The following is a 26958-nucleotide window of genomic DNA, read 5'->3' on the forward strand; positions in this document are numbered from 1 at the left end:
GAACGACCTCCAGGCCCTGTAAGATCTGGCATCTGGTTTCCTTCTGGACCTCACCTCCACCCACTTTCTCCTTTGTTCCCTCTGTTCCAGCAGCGCTTCTTGTTCCTTGAGCCCATCAGCCACCTTTGCTCTTGCTGTCCTCTCTGCCTCGGAAATCCTTACTCCAAATCCTCTCATGGCGGCTCCCTCACTTCTTTCATGTCTCTGCTCAAAGGTCAGCTTTTAGAGAAGCCTTCCAGACCATTACATGTGAGACAGCCTCACCCCCCTGACACCCACCATGCCCCTTACCTGCTCTAACGCCTCACCCTCTGTCATACTCTATGTGTAGTTCACTTACTGTCTGTCTCCTTCCCCACTAGCGTGTCTGCTCCAAAGGGGCAGGAGCTTAATCTATTTTGTTCACTGCTTTGTCCCAGGTACTTGAGACACTACTCAGCTCACAGTAGGAATCAAATGAATACTTTTTTAAATTTTTTATTTATTTTTTAATTTTATTTCATTTTATTTATTTCATTTTATTTTTTAGTTTCTGGTGTACAGCAGAGTGATTCAGTTATATATTCTTTTTCATATTCTTTTCCATTTTGTTTACTACAGGATATTGAATATAGTTCCCTGTGCTATACAGTAGGACCTTGTTGTTTATCTATTTTATATATAGTAGTTTGTATCTGCTAATCCCCAAATCCTAATTTATCCCTCCCCTACCCCTTTTCCCCTTTGGCAACCATAGTTTGTTTTCTAAGTCTGTGAGTCTGTTTCTGTGTTGTAAATAAGTTCATTTGTATCATATTTTAGATTCCACATGTAAGTATCTTAGGATATTTGTCTTTCTCTGTCTGACTTACTTCATTTAGAAAGTTACTTCATATTCATATGATAATCATATGTTAATCATATGATAATCATAAGTTACTTCATATTCATATGATAATCTCTCTAGGTCCATCCATGTTGCTGCATGTGGCATTATCAAATGAATACTTTTTGAATGAGTGAATTAATGAACAAATATATAGCATGGGTGAGAAAAAAAGGCATTTTTTTTTCTTTCTTGGATTAATTTGGTGGTTTCATAGGTGAGAACACAGGATACGTATTGGGGTGTGCTAGACAGCTTCTAACATCGACCCATGTTCCCACCTCCTGGCATTCATGCTCTTATATAATTAATCCCCTTCTCTAGCGTGTGGGCTGGCCTTGCCTCTAATAAATATAATACAGCAAAAGTGATGGGATGAGGTTGCAGTAGACTGGCTCCATCTTGCTTGCAGTCTCTCTGGCTCTTCTTGCTTTTTGCTCTGATGAAGCAGCTGCCGCGCTGTAAGCTGCCTTATGGAGGGGCCGGGGCAGCAAGAACTGAGAGCAGCTTCCAGCCCACAGCCAGGGAGGAAGGAATCCCGCTACGGGTCACGAGAATGAGCTTGAAAGCAGATCCTTCCTCAGTTGAGCTTTGAGATGTAAGCAGCCCCAGCCTATATCTTGATTGCAGCCTCATGAAAGACCATGAGCTAGAGGACCCAGGTAACCTGTCCCTGGATTCCTCACCCATAGAAACGGTGAGATAGGGCTTCCCTGGTGGCGCAGTGGTTGGGAGTCTGCCTGCCGGTGCGGGGGACGCGGGTTCGGGCCCTGGTCTGGGAGGATCCCACGTGCTGCGGAGCGACTGGGCCCGTGAGCCACAGCTGCTGAGCCTGCATGTCTGGAGCCTGTGCTCCGCAGCAGGAGAGGCCACAATAGTGGGAGGCCTGCGCGCCGCAATGGGGAGTGGCCCCCGCTTGCTGCAACTAGAGAGAGCCCTCGCACAGAGACGAAGACTCAACACAGCCAAAAATAAAATAAATTAAAAGTATAAAAAATAAATAAATAAAGGTGAAAAAAAAAAAAGAAACGGTGAGATAATAAGTGTTGTTGTTTTAAGCCATTAAGCTTTAGGGTGACTTGTTATACAGCGACATATCACTACTATACAGCATTTGGTGGGAGATGAAGCCAGAAAAACAGTTTTGGTCTGCGTGGTAGAGAGCCTTGTATGCCATATGAAGGAGTAGAATAATTCCCCCACCTCCAAGACGTCCATATCCTAATGTCTGGAATCTGTGAATATGCTAAGTTACATGGTAAAGGTGAGACAGGCTGGGAGCTGGGACCTGGGACCCTTTGTGCAGTGCTGCAACGCTTGAACCTGGACAAACGTCTCCCTGAGCAACAAAATACAAAGAAACTATAAGGGTCTAAAAATAACTTCATGAATGTGCAGTTGGGGCAAATTCTGGACAAAAAATACAAAAAGACCAAACAAGCTCAAGTGGCACCTCTGAAGAGCTGGGAGCAAAAGCAGGGGGTTGGGAGCAAAAGCAGGGTACTGTGCATGCCTCCTGTGCACGATACCGCCAAAGGGGTGGGCAGACCACCTAGCCACCCCCCCGGCCCGAGCCCCGGACACATCCCTACCTTCACCCCCACGTAAGGAACCAGCTTGCTCCTGCTCGGGGAGTGAGCTAGCAAGGGAACATGATACTTGTTCTTGCTCCCCCCTGCTGTAGCAGGGGTCCCAATAAAGCCTTGCCTGAATTTCTTGTCTGGCCTCTGATCAATTTCTACTGACTAAGGAGGCCAAAAACCCTGGTCGATAACAAAGGGAATTAAGGTCGTTATTAAACTGACTTTAAAATAGGAAGACTATTGTAGGTTATCTCGATGGACCCAATATAATCACAGGGGTCCATAAGTGAAAGAGGGAGGCAGGAGACTTAGAGTCAGAGAAGGAGATGTGATGAAGGAAGCAGAGGTCAGCATGATACAACTGCTGGCCTTGAAGGCGGCGGGGCCATGAGCTTAGGAGCGCAGAATTCCTCCAGAAGCTGGAACACACAAGGAAATGCATTCTCTCCTAGAACCTCTTGAAGAACACAGCCCTTTCAACACTTCGATTTTAGCCCAGTGAGTCCCAGTTCACACTGCTGACCTCCAGAAGTGTAGGAGAATATATCTATCTTTGTTTTAAGCCAGTACATTTGTGGTAATTTGTTAGAGCAGCAGTAAGAATCTAATACAGGATTAGGAACCAGCATGGTGCCGACCTTGGGTTCCAGAGCCTGCTCATAACCGTCCTGAGATAACCCGTGCACACCTGGTGTGCCTGCTCTTTGAACATACACTTTCTTGTAAATTACCTTACAGCCATGGTTGCTTCAAGACTAATGTTGACACAGTTGTTTCCATTAGCAAATAACTTTCAGAACAGGAACCACAGAGGCTATACTTTCTTTTCTTAAAATTAAATTAAATTTATTTTTTTATACAGTAGGTTCTTATTATTCATCCATTTTATGCACATCAGTGTATACATGTCAATCCCAATCTCCCAATTCATGCCACCACCACCCCCCACCCCCGACGCTTTCCCCCCTTGGTGTCCATATGTGTTTTCTCTACTTCTGTATCTCAATTTCTGCTTTACAAACTGGTTCAGCTGTATCATTTTCTAGGTTCCACATATATGTGTTAATATACGATATTTGTTTTTCTCCTTCTGACTTATTTCTCTCTGTATGACAGTCTCTAGATGCATCCACGTCTCTACAAATGACCCAATTTCGTTCCTTTTTATGGCTGAGTAATATTCCATTGTATATATGTACCACATCTTCTTTATCCATTCGTCTGTCTATGGGCATTAGGTTGCTTCCATGACCTGGCTATTGTAAACAGTGCTGCAATGAACATTGGGGGTGCATGTGTCTTTTTGAATTATGGTTTTCTCTGGGTATAGGCCCAGTAGTGGGATTGCTGGGTCATAAGGTAATTCTATTTTTAGTTTTTTAAGGAACCTCCATACTGTTCTCCATAGTGGCTGTATCAATTTACATTCCCACCAACAGTGCAAGAGGGTTCCCTTTTCTCTACACCCTCTCCAGCATTTGTTGTTTGTAGGTGATCTGATGAAGCCCATTCTAACTGCTGTGAGGTGGTACCTCATTGTAGGTTTGATTTTCATTTCTCTAATAATTAGTGATGTTGAGCAGCTTTTCATGTGCTTCTTGGCCATCTGTATGTCTTCTTTGGAGAAATGTCTATTTAGGTCTTCTGCCCATTTTGGGATTGGGTTCTTTGTTTTTTTACTATTGAGCTGCATGAGCTGTTGACATATTTTGGAGATTAACCCTTTGTCCATTGATTCATTGGCAAATATTTTCTCCCATTCTGAGGGTTGTCTTTTGGTCTTGTTTATGGTTTCCTTTGCTGTGCAAAAGCTTTGAAGTTTCACTAGGTCCCATTTGTTTATTTTTGTTTTTATTTCCATTACTCTAGGAGATAGATCAAAAAATATCTTGCTGTGATTTATGTCAAAGAGTGTTCTTCCTATGTTTACCTCTAAGAGTTTTATAGTGCCCGGTCTTACATTTAGGTCTCTAATCCATTTTGAGTTTATTTTAGTGTATGGTGTTAGGGAGTGTTCTAATTTCATTCTTTTACATGTAGCTGTCCAGTTTTCCCAGCACCACTTATTGAAGAGACTGTCTTTTCTTCATTGTATACCCTTGCCTCCTTTGTCATAGATCAGTTGACCATAGGTGCGTGAGTTTATCTCTGGGCTTTCTATCCTGTTCCATTGATCTATATTTCTGTTTTTGTGCCAGTACCATATTGTCTTGATTACTGTAGCTTTGTAGTGTAGTCTGAAGTCAGGGAGTCTGATTCCTCCAGCTCCATTTTTTTCCCTCAAGACTGCTTTGGCTATTCGGGGTCTTGTGTGTCTCCACACAAATTTTAAGATTTTCTGTTCTAGTTCTGTAAAAAATGCTATTGGTAATTTGATAAGGATTGCATTGAATCTGTAGATTGCTTTGGGTAGTATAGTCATTTTCACAATATTGATTCTTCCAATCCAAGAACATGGTATATCTCTCCATTTGTTGGTACTATCTTTAATTTCTTTCATCAGTGTCTTATCGTTTTCTGCATACAGGTCTTTTGTCTCCCTAGGTAGGTTTATTCCTCGGTATTTTATTCTTTCTGTTGCAATGGTAAATGGGAGTGTTTCCTTAATTTCTTTTTCAGATTTTTCATCATTAGTGTATAGGAATGCAAGAGATTTCTGTGCATTAATTTTGTATTTGCTACTTTACCAAATTCATTGATTAGCTCTAGTAGTTTTCGGGTGGCATCTTTAGGATTCTTTATGTATAGTATCATGTCATCTGCAAACAGTGACAGCTTTACTTCTTCTTTTCCAGTTTGTATTCCTTTTATTTCTTTTTCTTCTCTGATTGCCGTGGCTAGGACTTCCAAAAGTATGTTGAATAATAGTGGTGAGAGTGGACATCCTTGTCTTGTTCCTGATCTTAGAGGAAATGCTTTCAGTTTTTCACCATTGAGAATGATGTCTGCTGTGAGTTTGTTGTATATGGCCTTTATTATGTTGAGGTAGGTTCCCTCTATGCCCACTTTCTGGAGAGTTTTTATCATAAATGGGTGTTGAATTTTGTCAAAAGCCTTTTCGGCATCTACTGAGATGATCATATGGTTTTTCTTCTTCAATATGTTAATATGGTGTATCACATTGACTGATTTGCGTATATTGAAGAATCCTTGCATCCCCGGGATAAATCCCACTTGATCATGGTGTATGATCCTTTTAATGTGTTGTTGGGTTCTGTTTGCTAGTATTTTGTTGAGGATTTTTGCATCTATATTCATTCAAGTGATATTGGTCTGTAAGTTTCTTTTTTTGTAGTATCTTTATGTGGTTTTGGTATCAGGGTGATGGTGGCCTCATACAATGAGTTTGGGAGTGTTCCTTCCTCTGCAATTTTTTAGAAGAGTTTGAGAAGGATGGGTGTTAGCTCTTCTCTAAATGTTTGATAGAATTCACTTGTGAAGCCATCTGGTCCTGGACTTTTGTTTGTTGGAAGATTTTTTTTTTTTTTTTTTTTTTTTTTTTTTTGTGGTACGTGGGCCTCTCACTGTTGTGGCCTCTCCCGTTGCGGAGCACAGGCTCCGGACGCGCAGGCTCAACGGCCATGGCTCACGGGCCCAGCCGCTCCGCGGCATGTGGGATCTTCCCGGACCGGGGCACGAACCCGTGTCCCCTGCATCGGCAGGCGGACTCTCAACCACTGCGCCACCAGGGAAGCCCTGTTGGAAGATTTTTAATCACAGTTTCAATTTCATTACTTGTGATTGGTCTCTTCATATTTTCTATTTCTTCCTGGTTCAGTCTTGGAAGATTATACCTTTCTAAGAATTTGTCCATATCTTCCAGGTTGTCCATTTTATTGGCATAGAGTTGCTTGTAGTAGTCTCTTAGGATGCTTTGTATTTCTATGGTGTCTGTTGTAACTTCTTTTTCATTTCTAATTCTATTGATTTGAGTCCTCTCCCTCTTTTTCTTGATGAGTCTGGCTAATGGTTTATCAATTTTGTTTATCTTCTCAAAGAACCAGCTTTTAGTTTTATTGATCTTTGTTATTGTTTTGTTTCTATTTCATTTATTTCTGCTCTGATCTTTATGATTTCTTTCCTTCTGCTAACTTTGAGTTTTGTTTGTTCTTCTTTCTCTAGTTCCTGTAGGTGTAAAGTTGGATTGTTTATTTGAGATTTTTCTTGTTTCTTGAGGTAGGCTTGTATATCTATAAACTTCCCTCTTAGAACTGCTTTTGCTGCATCCCATAGGTTTTGGATCATCGTGTTTTCGTTGTCATTTGTCTCTAGGTATTTTTTTATTTCCTCTTTGATTTCTTCAGTGATCTCATGGTTATTTAGTAATGTATTGTTTAGCCTCCATGTGTTTGTGTGTTTTTACCTTTTTTTCCCCTGCAATTCATTTCTAATCTCATAGCGTTCTGGTCAGAAAAGATGCTTGATATGATTTCGATTTTCTTAAATTTACTGAGGCTTGATTTGTGACCCAAGATATGATCTATCCTAGAGAATGTTCCGTGTGCACTTGAGAAGAAAGTATAATTTGCTGTTTTTGGATGGAATGTCCTATAAATATCAATTACATCTATCTGGTCTATTGTGTCATTTAAAGCTTGTGTTTCCTTTTTAATTTTCTGTTTGGATGATATGTCCATTGGTGTATGTTAAAGTCCCCCACTATTATTTTGTTATTGTCAGTTTCCTCTTTTAGAGCTGTTAGCAGTTGCTATTGAGGTGCTCCTATGTTGGGTATATATATATTTATAATTGTTATATCTTCTTCTTGGATCAATCCCTTGATCATTATGTAGTGTCCTTCCTTGTCTCATGTAACATTCTTTATTTTAAAGTCTATTTTATCTGATATGAGTATTGCTACTCCAGCTTTCTTTTGATTTCCAGTTGCATGGAATCTCTTTTTTCCATCCCCTTAATTTCAGTCTGTGTGTGTCCCTAGGTCTGAAGTGGATCTCTTGTAGACAGCATATATATGGGTCTTGTTTTTGTATCCATTCAGCAAGCTTGTGTCTTTTGGCTGGAGCATTTAATCCATTCACGTTTAAGGTAATTATCGATATGTATGTTCCTATGACCATTTTCTTAGTTGTTTTGGGTTTGTTTTTGTAGGTCCTTTTCTTCTCTTGTGTTTCCCACTTAGAGAAGTTCCTTTAGCATTTGTTGTAGAGCTGGTTTGGTGGTGTTGAATTCTCTTAGCTTTTGCTTGTCTGTAAAGCTTTTGGTTTCTTCATTGAATCTGAATGATATCCTTGCTGGCTAGAGTAATCTTGGCTGTAGGTTCTTCCCTTTCATCACTTTAAGTATATCATGCCATGCCCTTCTGGCTTGTAGAGTTTCTGCTGAGAAGTCAGCTGTTAACCTTATGGGAGTCCCCTTGTATGTTATTTGTCATTTTTCCCTTGCTGCTTTCAATAATTTTTCTTTTTCTTTAATTTTTGCCAGTTTGATTACTATGTGTCTCGGCGTGTTTCTCCTTGGGTTTATCCTATATGGGACTCTCTGTGCTTCCGGGAGTTGGGTGGCTTTTTCCTTTCCTATGTTAGGGAAGTTTTCAACTATAATCTCTTCAAATATTTTCTTGGGTCCTTTCTCTCTCTCTTCTCCTTCTGGGACCCCTATAATGCGAATGTCATTGCGTTTAATGTTGTCCCAGATGTCTCTTTGGCTGTCTTCATTTCTTTTCATTCTTTTTTCTTTATTCTCTTCTGCAGCAGTGAATTACACCATTCTGTCTTCTAGGTCACTTATCCATTCTTCTGCCTCAGTTATTCTGCTATTGATTCCTTCTAGTATAGTTTTCATTTCAGTTATTGTATTGTTCATCTCTGTTTGTTTGTTCTTTAATTCTTCTAGGTCCTTTTTAAACATTTCTTGCATCTTCTCGATCTTTGCCTCCATTCTTTTTCTGAGGTCCTGGATCATCTTCACTATCATTATTCTTAATTATTTTTCTGGAAGGTTGCCTATCTCCATTTCATTAGTTGTTTTTGTGGGGTTTTATCTTGTTCCTTCATCTGGTACATAGCCCTCTGCCTTTTCATCTTGTCTATCTTTCTGTGAATGTGGTTTTTGTTCCACAGGCTGCAGGATTGTAGTTCTTCTTGCTTCTGCTGTGTGCCCTCTGGTGGATGAGACTATCTAAGAGGGTTGTGGAAGTTTCCTGATGGGAGGGACTTCTGGTGGGCAGAGGTGGCTGTTGCTCTGGTGGACACAGCTCAGTAAAACTTTAATCCTCTTGACTGCTCATGGGTGGGGCTGGGTTCCCTCCCTGTTTGTTGTTTGGCCTGAGGCGACCCAACACTGGAGTCTAGCAGGGCTCTTTGGTGGAGCTAATGGTGGACTCTGGGAGGGCTCACGCCAAGGAGTACTTCCCAGAACTTCTGCTGCCAGTGTCCTTGTCCTTATGGTGAGGCACAGCTACCCCCCCCCGCCTCTGCAGAAGACCCTCCAACACTACCAGGTAGGTCTGGTTCAGTCTCCTATGGGGTCACTGCTCCTTCCCCTGGGTCCCAATGAACACACTACTTTGTGTGTGTCCTCCAAGAGTGGAGTCTCTGTTTCCCCCAGTCCTGTCAAAGTCCTGCAATCAAATCCCACTAAATTTCACAGTCTGATTCTCTAGGAATTCCTCCTCCTGTTGCCAGACCCCCAGGTTCAGAAGCCTGATGTGGGGTTCAGAACCTTCACTCCAGTGGGTGGACTTCTGTGGTATAAATGTTCTCTAGTTTGTGAGTCACCCACCCAACAATTACAGGATTTGATTTTATTGTGATTGCGCCCCTCCTACCGTATCATTGCAGCTTCTCCTTTGTCTTTGGATGTCGGGTATCTTTTTTGGTGAGTTCCAGTGTCTTTCTGTCGATGATTGTTCAGCAGTTAGTTGTGATTCCGGTGTTCTCGAAAGAGGGAGTGAGAGCATGTCCTTCTACTCCGCCATCTTGAACCAATCTCCTCTATAGTTTCTTAAAGCATACGTTTTGATAGTCTTTGTTTAACTCTTGACTGGACTTATTGATTTATTTCCTTGTTTGTTTTTTCCTGTGCCTAATATTCTGGTATCAAAGCACTGAGATTCTCTCTGGACATCTGAAAGGTTTATTTGTGTTGATTACTTCTTTGCAGGTGTAAGTTTCTCCCCTCAGACTCAGTCTAGGTTCTGACATAATCTCAAGCCATAGGACCTTCTCAGAATGCAGGTGTGGCCAGAGCTAGGTTTCACTGGCCAATGTTAGTGGAATGCTAAAGAAACGTTATTCCATTGACCTTCATGTCTGTTTCAGAGATTGAAGGCATTTCTATCAGACAACAGTGTTACTACCTTCTACTTAAAGACCATGGGCTGGGAGAAACTCATCCTTCTCCATCAGAAACGGAGGTTAGCCGTGCTAGAGGGGAGTGTTGGAAAACATAGTGGCATAAAATGAGGTTTGATATTTAATCCAATCAGAATTAAATGAGAATTGAAAAGAAAATGACTTTAATGTTGTGATGGCATATTATTTGACTCCATGTTGGTATACCAATGAGATTAATTTCTTGTACCACATTTGGGAAAATAGGTCTAACACAGATTGGGTGCTTTACTGGTATTGACTGAATATTACAGAAAATGAGCTAGAATCATTGAGAGAGAGTTAGGGATGTTGGAGAGACCTAGTCCAACTTTGTTATATTGAGATTCCGTTTCATTGGTTATTTCAGGGGCAATATTTTCTGTTATTTTGACATATTTGTGTTTCTATTTTTTGCTTGAGCTTCCTTTATGGACAACATTGACCGTATGTTCTGGTTTTCCCAGGATAGTCCCAGTTTTTCATCTGTTTTTTTTTTTTCTGAGTATATTTATTAATAATGTTCACTTTCACTCTTAACAGAGTTATGGCTGGCTGACAAACTGTATGGTCACACTGTGATGGACAGCATTCAATTTCACATAGATTGTACAGTCTACAAATAGATCTGACAGCTGGTACTGCATGCCCAGAGTACCACGGAGATCCCCCTGTCTCTAACTTAGCTTTCAAGATGTGACACAGACCCAAGAGGATGGAATCCCTTGCTGTGTAGTTGTGAAGGTATCTGTCACACCCGGTTAATGAAGGCCAGGGCAGAGCTGAACCTGAGAGTTGAAGATCAGTGCCAGAATGCAGTGTGTAGGAAGAGGGTTCAAACCCTGACTATGAATGCGTCAGGGTTGCTGGTGGAGGGGGAGAAGAGAAGAGTATCATGAAAACACAAGGAGCAATGAGGAAGGCATTTTTGAAATAAGTTAACTAATTCTACCTAAAGGGCTCTTCCTTTTGGAGGTTATTTTAAATGGGTTACTTTATGCCTTATCTGAAGCACCTTTTGTCCTCCGGCTTCTTAAAGGCACTTCTGGTTCCTGACTGAATGTGCCCATAGCTCAGGTACTCAGTAAAAGGTGTAACCCAGCTCATGCTAAGACATGATTCAACTTTTTTTTTTAAGTGAATCCTGCTGAAGTGAACATTGGAGTCATTTGTTTTTACATGTGTATTTTGACGATATGACTATAAGGATGATTTTTATGGTGAAACGAAAGGAAAATAAATGTGGGAGAACAAGCGGGACCCCGGGGAGGCAGCTGGAGGAGGGGATGAAAGTGTTCCTCAAACTTTGTGGACTGACTTTTATGTGTAAACCTCACATTTCACCCTTTCTCCAGGGCAATATTTTTCTCTCTACCCACTGCCTGTATGAGGCCAATATGTCCACTCAGTTCCTCCCTTGCATCTGGGTCTCAGAGAGCTCAGTCTCCCTATGAACTTTCTCCTTGATCTCATTGGTTGCTGCTGCACCATTAGACCTAGAACTTTATCTCCATTTTCCCCAGTTGCCCAAGGTCAACCACATAGTTAGCAGGGGAACCTTGAGTAGAACTCAGTTTATCAGACAAGTGGGTCTAATCTCTTTCACTTTGTTTCCTCCTGAGGTAGTCTTCTCTCTAATAGTAATTCTCTTTTGCTATGAAATTATTAGAACATGCTCTTTTTGTATAGTTGTTGATCTTTTATTGAACATGCAAAGAGAGAATTAGAGGTTATTGACTATGCTATTGGGATCGAGATAGGTGAAAAGGAAGGTGTAAGATCAATTTCCACATGGAATCTCACTACAAAAGGGTTAGACCCAGCTGAGGATGGTTTGGGTTTATTAGTACGTGCTCCAACGAACCTCCAAATATTCTCCATTCTTGACAACATAACTCCCAGCTCCTGAAAAGGAAGAAGAAGAAGTGGGTCAAATGATTTGACCACCAAATCATCAGATAATGGGTATGGCTCTCCCAACTCCTTGGCACGTTCCCCGCCAAAGCTTACACCCTCACACCTCAGTGCTTTGGGCATCTCACTCTGTAGCGTTGTTTGTCGTACTCTCCCTTACCTTGGCTCAGTGGTTGGCCATTGCTCAGAAGTTGCCAGTAGGTTCTGTCACTATTGCTGGCACTTATGCCCTGAACAGAGGTGATGTAGGGCCCCCATAGGCTGTCCTCCATTTTGAAACTGTGGGGGACAGTGAGTGGGTTACAGGAACTTAGAATGGTCGAAGGCAACTCTCCATGGGCGTTTCTCAAACTTTAACATACCTAAGAATCACTTGAAGATGCTTCAAAATACACAGATCTCCTGGCCCTATCCCCAGATACCTTGATTCTGTCGGTCTGGGCTGGGACCAGGAATCTGCACATTTTATCAACATTCCAGGTCATTCTGATGCAGGCCCTCTACAATCCATGCAACATTAGATAAATGATTCCCCTGGTTTCTGCCCCTCCTTCCTGCCATAGTAGACACTTTGCCATCAACAATTTCGAATCTTCTACCCAAGACAGTAACTGAGGAAGACACTAAAGCAGTACAAGAAAGTGTTAATTGGTTGTCCTAGACGCACTTAGGAAAGAGGAGCAGGAAAGGATAATTTAGTAATTCATACCTGTTTATTACACAGTGACACAGTCAGTGTCTTTTTCACATGTTTTACTCACATTTCTCTACCTTCCTGGGAACACTTGAAAGCAGGCTTTATAGTTATATATATACACATAGACATACATTTTCATATATATACGATTTTCTCTGTTGCATCTTACAGCATGTTATTAAACACAATAAGCTACTGTCAGTTAGGTTTAAGGAGCCAAATAAGCCATATTTTTCAGAGGCAAAGTCAACATCTTAATTTTAATATTTGAACTCTCTAGGTCAGGGAACCTTAATCTAGGAGTCCATGAACCTCCTGAAAGGTGGGGGAGGCATGGAAAAGCTTCTGGGCATTTGTAAAACCTCTGATTTCAATAACAAGTTTTGGGGACTTCCCTGCTGGTGCAGTGGTTAAGAATCTGCCTGCCAATGCAGAGGACACAGGTTCGATCCCTGGTCTGGGAAGATCCCACATGCCGTGGAGCAACTAAGCCCGTGTGTCACAGCTACTGAGCCTGTGCTCTAGAGCCCATGCGCCACGACTACTGAGCCTGTGCTCTAGAGCCCATGCGCCACGACTACTGAGCCTGTGCTCTAGAGCCCACGAGACACAACTACTGAGCCTACATGCCACAGCTACTGAAGCCCGCGCACCTAAAGCCCATGCTCCGCAACAAGAGAAACCACTGCAATGAGAAGCCAGCGCACCACAACGAAGAGAAGCCCCCACTTGACGCAACTAGAGAAAGCCCGTATGCAGCAATGAAGACCCAACGCAGCCAAAAAAAACAATTAATTAATTAAAAAAAACGCACATGTAAAAAAACATAAATGACAAGTTTTGCACTCACAGACTTAGAGAATGAACTTACGGTTACCAGGGGTAAAGGGTAAAGGGTAGTGGGGGTGGGAGATAGATTGGGAGTTTGGGATTGACATGTACACACTACTATATTTAAAATAGATAACCAACAAAGACCTACTGTATAGCACAGGGAACTCAGCTCAATATTCTGTAATAACCTAAATGGGAAAACAATTTAAAAGAATGGACACTTTTATGGGTATAACTGAATCACTTTGCTGTACACCTGTAACTAACACATCATTGTTAATCAACTATACTCCAATATAAAATAAAAATTTTCTAAAATGACACATTTTGTGTGTATATTCCTTTTTCTGGGATGAGAATCCCACTCGTCTGACTTTCAAAGGGGTCAGTGATTCAAAAACAGTTAAGAACCACTGTTCCAGACACGAAATGTCTGACTTAAGAGGTTCTATTTATTGAAGGAGTTTTACTGACAGAAGAGGGATCCCTGGTACTTATTTGTCTATTCAGTGAACAATAATTTAATACTTACTACATGCTAGAAGAGGAAAAATTTCACCTCCCTTTTTTTAACCCCGGCTGTGCGATGTTGGTGAACAGCAAAAGTACTGACTGAGAGGTGTTTTAAATGTACATTGTATTCAGGTGCAGATGTATTCTTGCTGAGTCATAATCACATTAAATTCCTTAACCTTAGGTTATGTACAGACATACCGAAATGCAGCCTCATTTTGTTTCTGAGCTGCCTTCATCACATCGAGGAAGACAGAACCCTTTCTCACGGTGACTTCGGTAGAATTGAAAATTTCATTGATTTGCACAGAGTAATTGACTGAAATATTCGAGGGTGAGAGAGTAGGTGTCACAGATACAGGCTCATCAGTGGAGATGTTGAATTTATCTGGCAGAGACAGAAAGGCAGAAAAGAATTATTATAAGGAATAATAAAAATGATGTTAGAGTCTGCACACCTCTCCAACCCCTATGCAACGATTCTTTCCCTTTATGCAGAGGAAGGTTTGTACAAGGAGCAAGGGTCAGCAATCGAGGGGCAGATCTCTCATATGACTAAAGCACAAATTAAAACCACATACTCACTAGCTTGTGCAGGCTTGTGCCTGCATCAATTTCCAGCTGTTTCAGCAATTCAATTGCCCCATCTACCATTTCCCACAGAGGCTCCTGATTTTTTTTTTTTTTTTGCTTTGGTGCAGCATACAATAATGCTCCCCACCCCACCCCTTTTTTTTTTTTTTGCCTTTTAATTTTTTTATTGAAGTATAGTTGACATACAATATTATGTTAGTTTCAGGTGTAAAACAATGATTCGACATTTATATTCATTACGAATTGATCACCATGGAAAGTCTAGTAACCATCTGTCACCATACAAAGTTATTACAATATTATTGACTATATTCTCTATGCTGTACTTTATATTCCCATGAATTATTTATTGTACAACAGGAAATTTATATTTCTTAGTGCCCTTCCCCTATTTTTTCCCAATCCCTGGCCTTTTTATTTCTTAACATTTATTGAAAACATTATGTGCCAGGCACTGTACTAATCATTTTACATGGATTTTCTCCTTCAGTCCTTACAAATACCTATGTTACATACTATTATCATTTGCATTTCTTATAGTAGAAAACTGAGGCTTAGAAGTTAAACATTTTGTCTGAGATCCCTAAACCTACATGTGCCTGAACCAGAAATGAACAAGATAGATAGAAGGAAAAATCTTCTTTCTTTGTACGTTGTTGCAAAATCAGTTGTCTGATTAATGATTCATGCTGCAATTTTCTTATAATACTGCCATATTCTTTCCACATTAATGTCTTATGTCTCTGAGGGACCACTCATTGAGCATAATGAAAAGTCAGAGACACCATACTTTTTAGGACAGGAATGATGCTCAGAAAATCTCTATCCAGCAGTCAGAAAACATCCCTTTGGAGATAGACGTCCTTTAATAAACTCTACCTTGTTCATCAGTGTTTGAACCAAGAACAGTATCTACTACTCTGTTAAGGACAAATCCTCAGGTGGTTATGATCACATATGGAGGACTGAGTTCTGAGTTCTATCTGGGAACTGTTATGCTTTAGAGGTTTAACTGGTCACTTTTGGTCCCTAAGGAAACCTAAGTCTCACACACTTTGGGTGTTATGCTGAAAGGCAAAACAGTTTGCTCATTAGTGCTATACCTGGACTGCAGGCACAAGAACAGTTTTTGTTGACATCCAAGTAGGTCTTTCCCATCAGGGCAGGTAAGATCTGGGCTGCAGCAATTGGCAGATGGAATGCTCCCTGAAAAATGTTGTGAAGTACTGTGTGCAGAGTTTCTTGGCAATTCCCTTTATTTTTGTAATAGTTTGATGAGACAAACAGAGCCTAACGTGAGAGAGAGAGAGAGAGAGAGAGAGAGAAAATGAGAATAAATGAGAGAAACTTCACATAACGGGAAAGCCTGCATCTAACTAATTTAGTAAATCTTTATTGGACATTGACTACATAGGAACCACCTTAGACCACTAAAATACCTTTCCCACCATCAAGAAGCTTATAAGCTAGTTTGGGTGGGGAGGTGGGAATTGTTAAATCACACAAACTCTCATAGCGTCAATGAGAACAGACTTTCTCTACCGTATTTACTCTTTTTTTTTTTTTTTTGGCAGTACACGGGCCTCTCACTGTTGTGGCCTCTCCCGTTGTGGAGCACAGGCTCCGGACGCACAGGCTCAGCGGCCATGGCTCACAGGCCCAGCCGCTCCGCAGCATGTGGGATCTTCCTGGACCGGGGCACAAACCCGTGTCCCCTGCATCGGCAGGTGGACTCTCAACCACTGTGCCACCAGGGAAGCCCCGTATTTACTCTTGTATCACTGATGCTGAAACAGTACTTGTCATATAGGAGGCAATCCATAAATAGTGTGAACAGATTCTTGTAAAGGAGTCCCTACGATGAATGCCCTAAGAGAAGCATCTAGCAGCATGGCCTTTCCAAAGAGGAAGAGCTCATAAACATTTAGCGAGACTGAAGAAAGGCTTGGTGGAGAAGGCAGTACTTGAATAGGCTTGGTGGTATGATGACATTTCAGTAGGTGACATGAGGAGGCAACAACCTGACCAAAGGGGATAAAGTAGGAGTGGCCAGAGCCTGGCCTGGCCATGATGAGAGTATCTGCGTTTTAGTAAAATCCCCAGAGGATTCCTCCTGGCTTAGGAGAACTGGTGTCGAGGGAACACTCAGGGCAATTGTGGAAGGACAGCCCGGAGAAGGAGGTTGGGACCAGATTGGTAGACTCTTGAATTTCACGGTGCGGTGTCTGCCATCATTTGCTTGACAGTGGGACGTCTAACAGGTTCTTGAACAGAAACTATCCAGGCAGCAGATATAAACTGGACTGAAGGAGCAGCATTACAGGGTAGGAAAAATTAAGAGGGTATTAGAGCGAGTAAGACAAGGACTAAAATGGACTAAACGTGAAGATGTTGCTCTGTGGTTTCTCAAGGAAGGACCATTCTCCTTTTCATTTTTTCTTGAAGACTCTTAAAGATAACCAAGTAGTCAACCAGCATTTGTGGGATATTAAAAAAAAAAAAACCTCATCCTATTATATCTTCTCTTATAAACTGTCTGGTAGGTAAGCAGCTCTTGGTCCTGCTGTGAATGAATACCACCTGTAGGGTTTTTAAACAAGACCAAGGCCCATGTTCCACCCCTAAATTTCTGTATTAACTGGTTGGTGTGGAGTGTAAACATTAGTATTTTATAAAAGCTCCTCCAGGTGATTCAGATGTGCAGCCAGAATGGGAAACCACGGTTTTATATTAATTTCAAACTTATCAAGTGTGAACAGTAACAACAATATAAACACTCTTTATGATTGGACCCTTGCTTACATCATCAGCCTCATCTTGTAATTTTTCCCAAGCACCTTGTGCTGAACATTTTGATCTTCCTAAAATATGGAATGTTCTTTTGTGCCTTTGTCCTTTGTCCTTGCTTCTTCTCTCCCTTTGAAAGTCCTCTCACCCTGAGTCAGCCTAGCAGACCCAAATTCATACCAAAGACTCGGTGAAATCTTTTTTTTTTTTTCTATAAACCTTTCTTCATCTCCTCTTGTATCTACCTCTTAGAGTTGAGTAGATCAGTGAGTAAATGCAGGAATAAATTCTCAGTCTTCAAGGAACATATACAGGATAGTGTTGGCATTGAGTATGAGTTTTGAAACCAATTGTTTCAGTCCTATCCCGATCTGCATCGCTCTTTGGCTTTGTACTATTAGGCAAGTTACCGGTACTCCATGATTCACACTCATTGTTATTACTTCCTAGGAAATAGAGGTAATAATTCTTTCTTCACTGGGTGGTTGTGCATTAATGACTTAGTGTCAATAAATACCAGCTGCCACTACCACTTATTATTTCCATACCAGTAACCTAATTTGGGAGGTAAGGTGAAACGCCAAACAATGGTATATGGTGAAGTGTGAAACTGCATGTGATGAAACAAGAAGATAGATTGTAGCAGGCTTTAGAATTTCTTAAATGTAGTCAGGAAGAGCTTCATAGAAGCATCAAATATGGAAAGGTAAAGGTGAGGAGAATACATTTCAGGCAGGGGAGGGGAATCACAGGAGTAGAATCAAAGTCAGTATAGGAAACAGAATGAATAATAAGTCTTTAGGAGGCCAGTAAGGGAGGATGAGGATGTTGCTTTCCTCCATGAATCCATTCTCTGTCTCCTGGTTTACGCTCTGACTTACCTGCATAGCTTCTCCTGTGCTGAATATGTTTCCAAAGAGACCATCATTTTTTGCAGACAGAATCTTATTTACCAGTGATGTTATATAAACATTGGTTTTGTTTAAATCCTTTATATCTGCTTCAATCTTCTCCTTTTCTATACTCCTCTTCACACAGGTTAGAGCAAGAACAGCCATTGCTCCAGTATCTGTCAGGAAGCAAAACACTGGTGATAGGGTGACTAACCATCCTGGTGCACCCTGGACTGAGTAGTTTCCTGGTATGTGGGACTTTCAGTACTAACAACAGGACAAATCTGGACAAACTGGGATGGTTGGTCATGCTCGTGAATGATGGGAGAGAAGAATTTCAAGGTACAGCAGTCATCCCTCTGGCACTAACCTCTCAAATATTGCAAGATTCCTTCCTTATGTTGAATAGCCATGTACCTTGTACTCAGAAGCTCACATCTTGGTCATAGAAACACATGGATTTGTAGGTGCAAACACATGAATGGTCTGCTTTTACATACTGGTTGTTCTCATCTTTTTTCTCATCTTTGCCATATTGGCAAAGAAATTGAGAAAACCCAGGATAATACTCCAAACAAATATGTCTTTGTAAAGTTCCAAGGTTTCCATTAGACTGATTAAGAAATAGCGCTTGAGAGCAGTTTATTCAGTAAACCTACTTAATGGGGAGGAGGAGGCAAGAGATTAGAAGAATGGAGGATAAGGTATTTTTTTTCTGGCTCGTTACTTGGTTTCCTCCATGTTCTTTAGGCATGGTGCCTTCCCTCTCTCATAGAAGAAGGAGTGTAAGAAGCTCACTTTCTCCTTACTATCCTGAGACACTGAATGGTGGTTTTCTTTGAACTTCTTGGAGAAAAATGAGCTTGTGGATTCTGGGCCCCTAGGGACTGAGCAACAACACCACTTGTCTAAAGGGGACTTCTTTTTGGATGTGTAAGCTGATCCCGTGGGAAATTTCTGGTCCTTCTCCATGGTGGATACACACTTTATTGATCAAAATATTGGGCCTGACCACTGGAGAGGTTGTATTATTCAAGTAATCCCGCACATCCAAATGGTCCCAGTAGATTAGAGAAAGATGCAGGGTTGAGATAAATGAATTCCACTGCATTCCCTTTCTCTAATATTTATACTTCCTAAGATGTCTTATCTGAAGAGTCTCATGATCTATCCTCATTTTAAAGATGGGAAAATCAAAGTCAAGAGTTAACATCCGTTGGTTACTCAAAGGAAAGTGTGAGTAGGAACCACGTCTTTCTACTATACTGCACATCTATAAAGAGGCTTAAATACTACTCAGTATCCATTCTTCTAAACAAAAATTCTCTTCTGAGGAGACTAGGGTAAAGAGGATAGAAAAGATTCAAGTACTTACTGGTAGAAAAATTCAAAGGGCAAGGCCTATTGGTGCCTATGTCCTTGAAACCAAGGGAATTGGGTTTAAATGACTCACCTACTGAGAACTGGCCACCAAAATAATAGTTTTTATTTTCAGGAGTGAAGTAAGGAATAACGTTGGTGATTGAGTAGTTCCCATTGAACAGACACAAGGCCAAGAGGGCCAGGCTGAGCTGGTAATAGTTAGTCAGCGGATTGTCTCTGTGTGTTTCTGGCAGAGAGAAAAGAAATGCCTTATTCACGGAAGTGGTACTGGAATAGTACATTTTAAACTTATTTCTACTTACTTTATCTCCATTTCTTTACATTTAAAGAGAGGTGAATAAGAGAGGGGAGATATTGCTCATAGAATTGGCAAACTTGAGAAATTTAAAGGTTCTTAAGGGCCACCAAATTCAACTCAACTCATTTCATTTTATAATTGAGGAGATTCAGCACTAAAGGTATAAAAAGTACTCCTGGCAATCCCACTTCTAGGCATATACCCAGAAAAAAAACATAATTTGAAAAGATACATGCACCCCAATGTTCATTGCAGCACTATTTACAATAGCCAGGACATGGAAGCAACATAAATGTCCATCAGTGGAGGAATGGATAAAGATGTGGTACATATATACAATGGAATATTACTCAGCCATAAAAAAGAACAAAATAATGCCATTTGCAGCAACATGGATGAACCTAGAGATTGTCATACTGAGTGAAGTAAGTCAGACACAGAAAGACAACTGTCATATGATATCGCTTATATGTGGAATCTAAAAAAAAGGTACAAATGAACTTATTTACAAAACAGAAGTAGAGTCACAGATGTAGAAAACAAACTTATGGCTACCAAGGAATAAGGGGGGGAGGGATAAATTGGGAGATTGGGACTGACATATACATAGCACTATATATAAAATAGATAACTAATAAGAACCTACTGTATAGCACAGGGCAATTCTCTGTAATGACCTATGTGGGAAAAAATCTAAAAAAGAGTGGATATATGTATATGTATAACTGATTCACTTTGCTGTACACCTGAAATGAACCCAACATTGTAAATCAACTATACTCCAATAAAAATTTAAAAAAAATACTATCCTGATGTTCAGGTGGTTACATAGTTAGGACTAGAATGCACAAATATACCTCACTAGCAGCCGTGATGGTCAACCTATTTTTCCCAGTGATAAACTACTTTTTGCCATCTTTAACTCTTGTAGTATTATAAAATCATATGTATATGCTTTGATACTTGTGACACAGTGTCTCGTATTGCTCAGCTATTTCTGGTGTAATTTGTCTAAATGCCAAGCTTCTGGAGGACTAGAGAACTGTGACCTGTATGTTTGTGTGTTGGTGTGTGCATTCATCATCCTACGTAAGGTCAATGCTCAGTTGAACATATTGGAAAAGAAAACTCAAGATGCATGTTGAAAGAAGGAAGAAGGGAAAGTGATCTTCAAAGGTATAGTGGGATGAATGAAGTGAAGAGGAGATGGAAAAAGTAGGGGGAAACTTCATACAGTTCTGAATCAGTGGAGGAGAAGACAAGGATGTCCAGGGTCTCTGAACATTTGATTCTCACCCATATTCTCAATTTCTGCTTTGAATTTCTCTCCTAGTTTGCTAACCAGACGAGCATCACGTATAAACACTTCACCAGAGTTATTACACGCTCCCAAAGCCAAGATAACCAAGGCAAGCTCTCCTGAGGTTATCTCTGACTCTGAAAAGAAAAGTATTCAAGTTAAACAAGGTACATGCTTATAATTTTTTTGGCCTCCTGTCTTCCTTGAGACTTATATTGCTTGTCACTCCTTTCTCCTGTTCTACTCTTTACTAATATTTTATTGTTCTCTTCTTTATCCCCAAAACAGCCTTTTCTAGCAGTACTGTATAAATGCAAGTGAGCTCTTAATCTTTCCCATGAAATTATGGGTTCTTTTTGGAATCATGTAATCCTTATAAAAATGAACAAAGAATAAAAATAGATAAATAATAAAGCCTTGGGATTTTCTCTCCTTGTGGGTGCCATCTTTCCTGGATAGGAATAATTGACTTGTATGTTCTGCCTTACAGAGTGTCCAAACTCTCAGGCTGCTCCTAATTCTCACAATAATATTGTTAGGTAGGTAGGGGTGGTATATTTCCCCCTTATACTCATTAGAAAGCTAAAGCTCGATATTGAAAAGAGAGGCTCAAAGTGGAATCTGGTCTCAAACCCAGTCCACATCTCTGTTGCTCTATGGTTGCCTCTCTACTGTCAGCTTTCTTGGTTGTGGTCCACACCCTCTCTGGTCATGAACTCAACTATATCATATAGCAGTCTTAATGGATGAGAGTCTATAATTTCTTTTGCTTTTCCTTGTAACTTCTTGAAGGAATATGATTTTTAGGGCTCAAAGAAGGAAGGCCTAGCTCTAGAGTAAGTGGCAGGGGATTGATGTTTTGAGGTACCTTTGTGTCATCTCAATTTTTTTTTGAATTTCATGTGAACTTTATCAAAAAAACACCCCACTACATACTTGTGTTAGATTTTTTTTAAATTTAGGTAATATTGGTTTATAACATTAAATAAGTTTCATGTGTACGACATTTTATATCTACCTCTGTTCACCTCAAGTTTTCTACAGCTAAGACTGATGTATCAGGGATGTTTTGGACACACAATTTTTAGAACTCACTGGAGATCATCCTTATAGATAGGTAAGTCTTTTCCTAACTCTTCCGGGGAATATAGGCACTCACCTCTCCTTTTCATATCTTCTTGAATTTGTTGAGTCAGCTGTTGTTCTAGCCTTTGGTTCTGAATCTGAACAAGTCTGAGGGTCAGCAGGATGTTGGCACTTTGGATTCCTTTGGCATAGTTTGAATTTACCATTGTGTTTACTAGAGGATTTAGATAGGAGCAGTTTTCTCTGCTTACCTCTGTGGCAAGGGAGGGAGGAAATAAGAAACACACACTCATGAAATATTAGGGCTAGGAACAGGGATGATATTCAAAGATTTAGTAACAGATATGGCACAGACATAGACCCTTCCAGTAGTTGCTGGCAGTGTTGCTGTAACAATACAAAGGTGGGTCTGGAGCCCCGCTCTGCCAGGTATTACTTTTTTGCCAACCAGCATGGAAGTGTTAACTATTTTAACAACTATTCAGCCTTACCATTGTGTCCTGGCAGAATATAAGTCCTGCCTGGTAGATCTAGTACCGTTACCTAATTTGAGGCCTAGGGAGGGTATCCTTAAAGAGACCTTGGTAATTGGAGCCTAGCCCAATCTACTTTCTAGATTCAGTTATTTCCTTCTCCATCTTCTTCTAATTCACTTGGGTTAATGCTGAAGGGAAGAAGAGAGAAGAGAAAGAAGGCAAAAATTCTACGTGTCATTGGTGATTGAGCCTAAAGCTGCATTGTCTGATTGCCCAACTGGCCAGGCATCAAGATCATTATTCAGCGTTATGGACCCTTTAAACCTTCTGGTTTTAGCCTCGACGTGTCCAAATCCCAGGGGCAAGGATGGAGGGAGTCCCATTACATTGTGGAAATAAAAGGAGAATCCAGACCCCCAGGAACTGGAGAATAAGAAGAGTTAACTATCACTGAAAACATTTCTAAATATTCTATGACCATAATCTTAAGAAAATCCTACGCGGGCTTCCCTGGTGGCGCAGTGGTTGAGAGTCCGCCTGCCGATGCGGGGAACACAGGTTTGTGCCCCGGTCCAGGAAGATCCCACATGCCACGGAGCGGCTTGGCCCGTGAGCCGTGGCCGCTGAGCCTGCGCGTCTGGAGCCTGTGCTCCGCAACGGGAGAGGCCACAGCAGTGAGAGGCCCGCGTACCGCAAAAAAAAAGAAAGAAAGAAAAGAAAATCCTACCCATCTCCAGATTATCTCATGGGTTTGTGGAATAGTGAGAAGAATATGAACCCTGAGTTCAGGCAGACCTTGGCTGGATTATTTGCTCCTTAACTTATAACTGGGGGTAAGTTACATAACTTTTTTTTTTTTTTTGGTTGCATTGGGTCTTCGTTTCTGCACACGGGCTTTCTCTAGTTGCAGCGAGTGGGGGCTACTCTTTGTTGTGGTGCGCTGGCTTCTCACTGCGGTGGCTTCTCTTGTTGTGGAGCATGGGCTCTAGGCGCGCAGGCTTCAGTAGTTGTGCACGGGCTTAGTTGCTCCGTGGCATGTGGGGTCTTCCCAGACCAGGGCTCGAACCTGTGCCCCCTTCATTGGCAGGAGGATTCTCAACCACTGCACCACCAGGGAAGTCCCAAGTTATGTAACTTGCTTGACTTCAGTTGAAATGGTGGATATTAACACCTACTCCATGGATACTGGACAAAAAAAACCCTCTAAGTAAACTATAAAATACTGTACATATTATTACCTCTAGCTCAACTCGAGTTTCTAAGGATCACTATACTTAGAGAGTCCAGGAAATGTTATTTTCCTTGTCCACCTTTCTTCACTTTAAAAGAGAGAGTCAGGAAGTGATTGTAGAAGGGTCATGGTTTGTTACAGGCACAACTGGACAATTGTGAGTCACCTCTGAGATTTCGTGGAAGCATCCAGTTCAGCAGATTTTCTGGCACTGAAATAGACTTTTTAGCTCCTGGTCAACAGCTCAAATCAGCTTCCTTAACCACTAAAAACAAAGTTAATTATTGTGTACAATGGATGAAACTCCAAAGCCTCCATGGAGACCCCCTGTTCTTAGGATACAACAGAAGAAATGACAGGCCAGGAAGAACAATTAGAGGTGGCAGATTCGGAACTTTAGTGTTTCTGCTGTGGGATGGATCGCTTCTTGTGGGCTGTAGAGACCAGGAAGATGTAGCCGCAGCTGACACCACATTGTGGCACCATCTTTGGACTGGTTTGAAGCTCAGTTCCAGGGTAAAGACTTATAATAGAGAAATCATGCACCTGTGAGCTATACCGGACTTTAAGAAATCACCTGCTTCAACACCCTTCCCTGATTATCCTCCATTTATGGATGAAGCTAAAAAAATTCAGAAACATTGGATCATTTGGCTATTAAGGGGTCAGACTATACCTGAACCCAGTTTTTCTTTCTCTTAGTTAGTATTTTTGAAATAGAATCACATACTCCCTGGAGCCTACACCCAGAGGAGAGATGATGGGTTTCTACCCACGTCCTGTGGGGAAGAGTTGAAAAGAAGAAGATGTGTAGCTTGGAATATCTGAACTCAATAATGAAAAGAGAGCAGCCTTCGTTATTTGAAAGAGATTATTAACATTATTTTTTTCTTCATAGTTAAACAAGGAGTTAACCTAAAACCCATAGGTTGAACTTCAGAAAAATAGATTGCATCTCAGAATCAAAAGATACTTTTCCATGATCTTGAATAATTTCTGAGTCATGAATTTTCTATCACTGAAAATGAACAAGAATAGACAGTTACTGGGCAGGCCCGTTGTGGTAGAAAGGATCTTAGCATAGGAAGAAGACTTAGTCAGGTTAATGTTGAATCTATGATCCCTCTTAAAACAACGTACATTGTGGAACTTTCCTCACCATCTCCTGCCACCCTTTACATTACTCATAGAGCCCAACAGCATACAGAATTGGAATAGGGTCTTTTCTCAGGTAACTCTACACAAAGCTCCCTGTCAATAGCCTTCAGACTATCATGCTAGAGCAATTTTAGGTCAAACCATACTCACCACAGATCTGGCATAGTTGACTTGGAATAAGAGAAAACAATAGCAACCCCAGTAGGTGCAGCTGGTGTGATGGTCTCATCTCTCCAACAGTGTACAGGAATGGTGAGGACATGGCTGGCTATTTACTGGGTGATGGACAGAAGGTAGTGAGAGCTGCTCCTTCAGTTTGCCTCAGTCTCTTTCACTCAAGCAAATATTGAGTAATGTCAGGAGGTGTGGTCAAGTGTGTTTGTCCAAATAACGTAATAAACCAGGAAGAAGACTTGAAAGGTATAGTCAGGGAGAATGAGGAAATAATTTTTCTTTGTTTCCTATCCCAAAACTTTAGGATTCATATTCCCTACTTGCCTTCAGCCCAATGAGAATAAATTATGTGAATGACTGTTTTCAGTAATGTTCTCTCTTTCCCATTCCCCTTTGGTTGTATTTTATTTATGTCTCCTGAGAGATTAGATTTGATGGGGGCAAGGGCTTACAACATATAAAAATGGAAGTAGAAGTTGGAAGCCTGAAGTTGGAACAGGCAGGATGGGGGAGCCTGGCACATGGGAAGGTCTTTGGCATAGTGTTTTTTTTTAATTTATTATTTTTTTTTATTTTAAGCATAGTGGTTTTTGACCTATGATTTTTTCCTAAGATAGATGCCCTGAGAGTTTTCTAGCCCAGGAGGAAAACCATAGAGATATACATCAAATGTGGATTTTGGGTGTGCCAGGAAGGATGCTACATGCAACATGTAGGAAATATTGTCTATCATAGTTCTTCCAAAAACTATTAGAGAATACTCTGTTTGGCTTTACAATGTTTGCTCTGGGTCAGCAAGATGGTGGAATGGGAGGTCTCTCATATATAACCCCACAGCAATAGTAATCTTAGCAGCCATCCATGGACAAAAGTTCCTATGTAGAAACTATGGGTTCCAGGTAGGAGGTTGTACAACGCCAGTGGAGCCATCAAGGAGGACTGTATTGAGAAAGCAAACCAAAGGAAACAGACTTGTGTTCACAAAGAAGCAGGCAAACGTGACACCACCAAATGAAACTAATAAGTAGACCTAACAGACATGTACAAAAAACATAGGGAAGAAGCTCCTTGACATTTGTCTTGGCAATGATTTTTTTTGGATATGAAACTGAGAGCATAAACAGCAAAAGCAAAAATAACAAACGGGACTATATCAAACTGAAAAGCTTCTGCATAGCAAAGGAAGCCATCAGCAAAATAAAGAGGCAGCCTAGGGGATGGGGAAAAAATATTTATTAGATACCATATACCTAATAAGGTATTAACATCTAAAATATATAAGGAACTCCTACAGATCAATAGCGAAAAACCCAAATAATCCCCCTGGAATATAGGCAAAGGACCTGAACAGATATTTTTCAAAGAAGATACACAAATGGCCAGTAAGTACATGAAAAGGTGCTCAAATCACTGTCATGAGGGAAATGCAAATCAAAACCACAGTGAGATATCACCTCACGCCTGTTAGGATGGCTATTGTCAAAAAGAAAAGAAGTAACAAGTGTTGGTGAGGATTTGAAGAAAAGGGAACCCCGGTGCCATGTTGGTGGGAAGGTAAATTGGTACAGTCATTATGAAAAACAGTATGGCATTTTCTTAAGAAGTTAAAAATAGAACTATTTTTTGATTCAGCAATCTCAATTCTGGGTATATATCCAAAGGAAATGAAATCAGTATTGTGATGGAACTCAGTTTCTGTTGCTTGTTGCTCAAGAAACCAATACTGAGAAACAAGCATTGGGTAAAGGAAAAGTAGCTTTATTTTAAGGAAGCCGACAAGCTAGGGAGAAAATGGACTACTGCCCGAAAGAACCCACTCCCAACTCTTCAAGTGTTAGCAG

At 40.8% G+C, this 26958-nt stretch overlaps 1 protein-coding gene and 1 long non-coding RNA gene across 2 annotated transcripts in view; one reads left to right on the forward strand and one right to left on the reverse strand.

Annotated features, from left to right (window-relative positions):
* Positions 1-26958, forward strand: part of LOC308620492 — a 99084-nt gene that overhangs the window by 26533 nt on the left and 45593 nt on the right. Inside the window, exon 2 of the long non-coding RNA XR_014016323.1 lies at positions 21026-21159. This is a non-coding gene — a long non-coding RNA (uncharacterized lncRNA). The remainder of the gene's footprint in view (positions 1-21025; positions 21160-26958) is intronic.
* On the reverse strand, positions 11623-25205 carry TCN1 (transcobalamin 1; the record flags this gene model as incomplete). Its single annotated transcript, XM_081240082.1, has 9 exons — positions 11623-11684; positions 11854-11972; positions 13939-14125; positions 15435-15621; positions 18000-18187; positions 19465-19620; positions 20989-21129; positions 22152-22331; positions 25094-25205. 9 exons carry the CDS (start codon positions 25203-25205, stop codon positions 11623-11625), a joined length of 1332 nt encoding a protein of 443 aa, XP_081096208.1.

This window comes from Mesoplodon bidens (assembly GCF_964165515.1).
Source record: "Mesoplodon bidens genome assembly, chromosome: 7".
Classification (NCBI taxonomy): Eukaryota; Metazoa; Chordata; class Mammalia; order Artiodactyla; family Ziphiidae; genus Mesoplodon; species Mesoplodon bidens.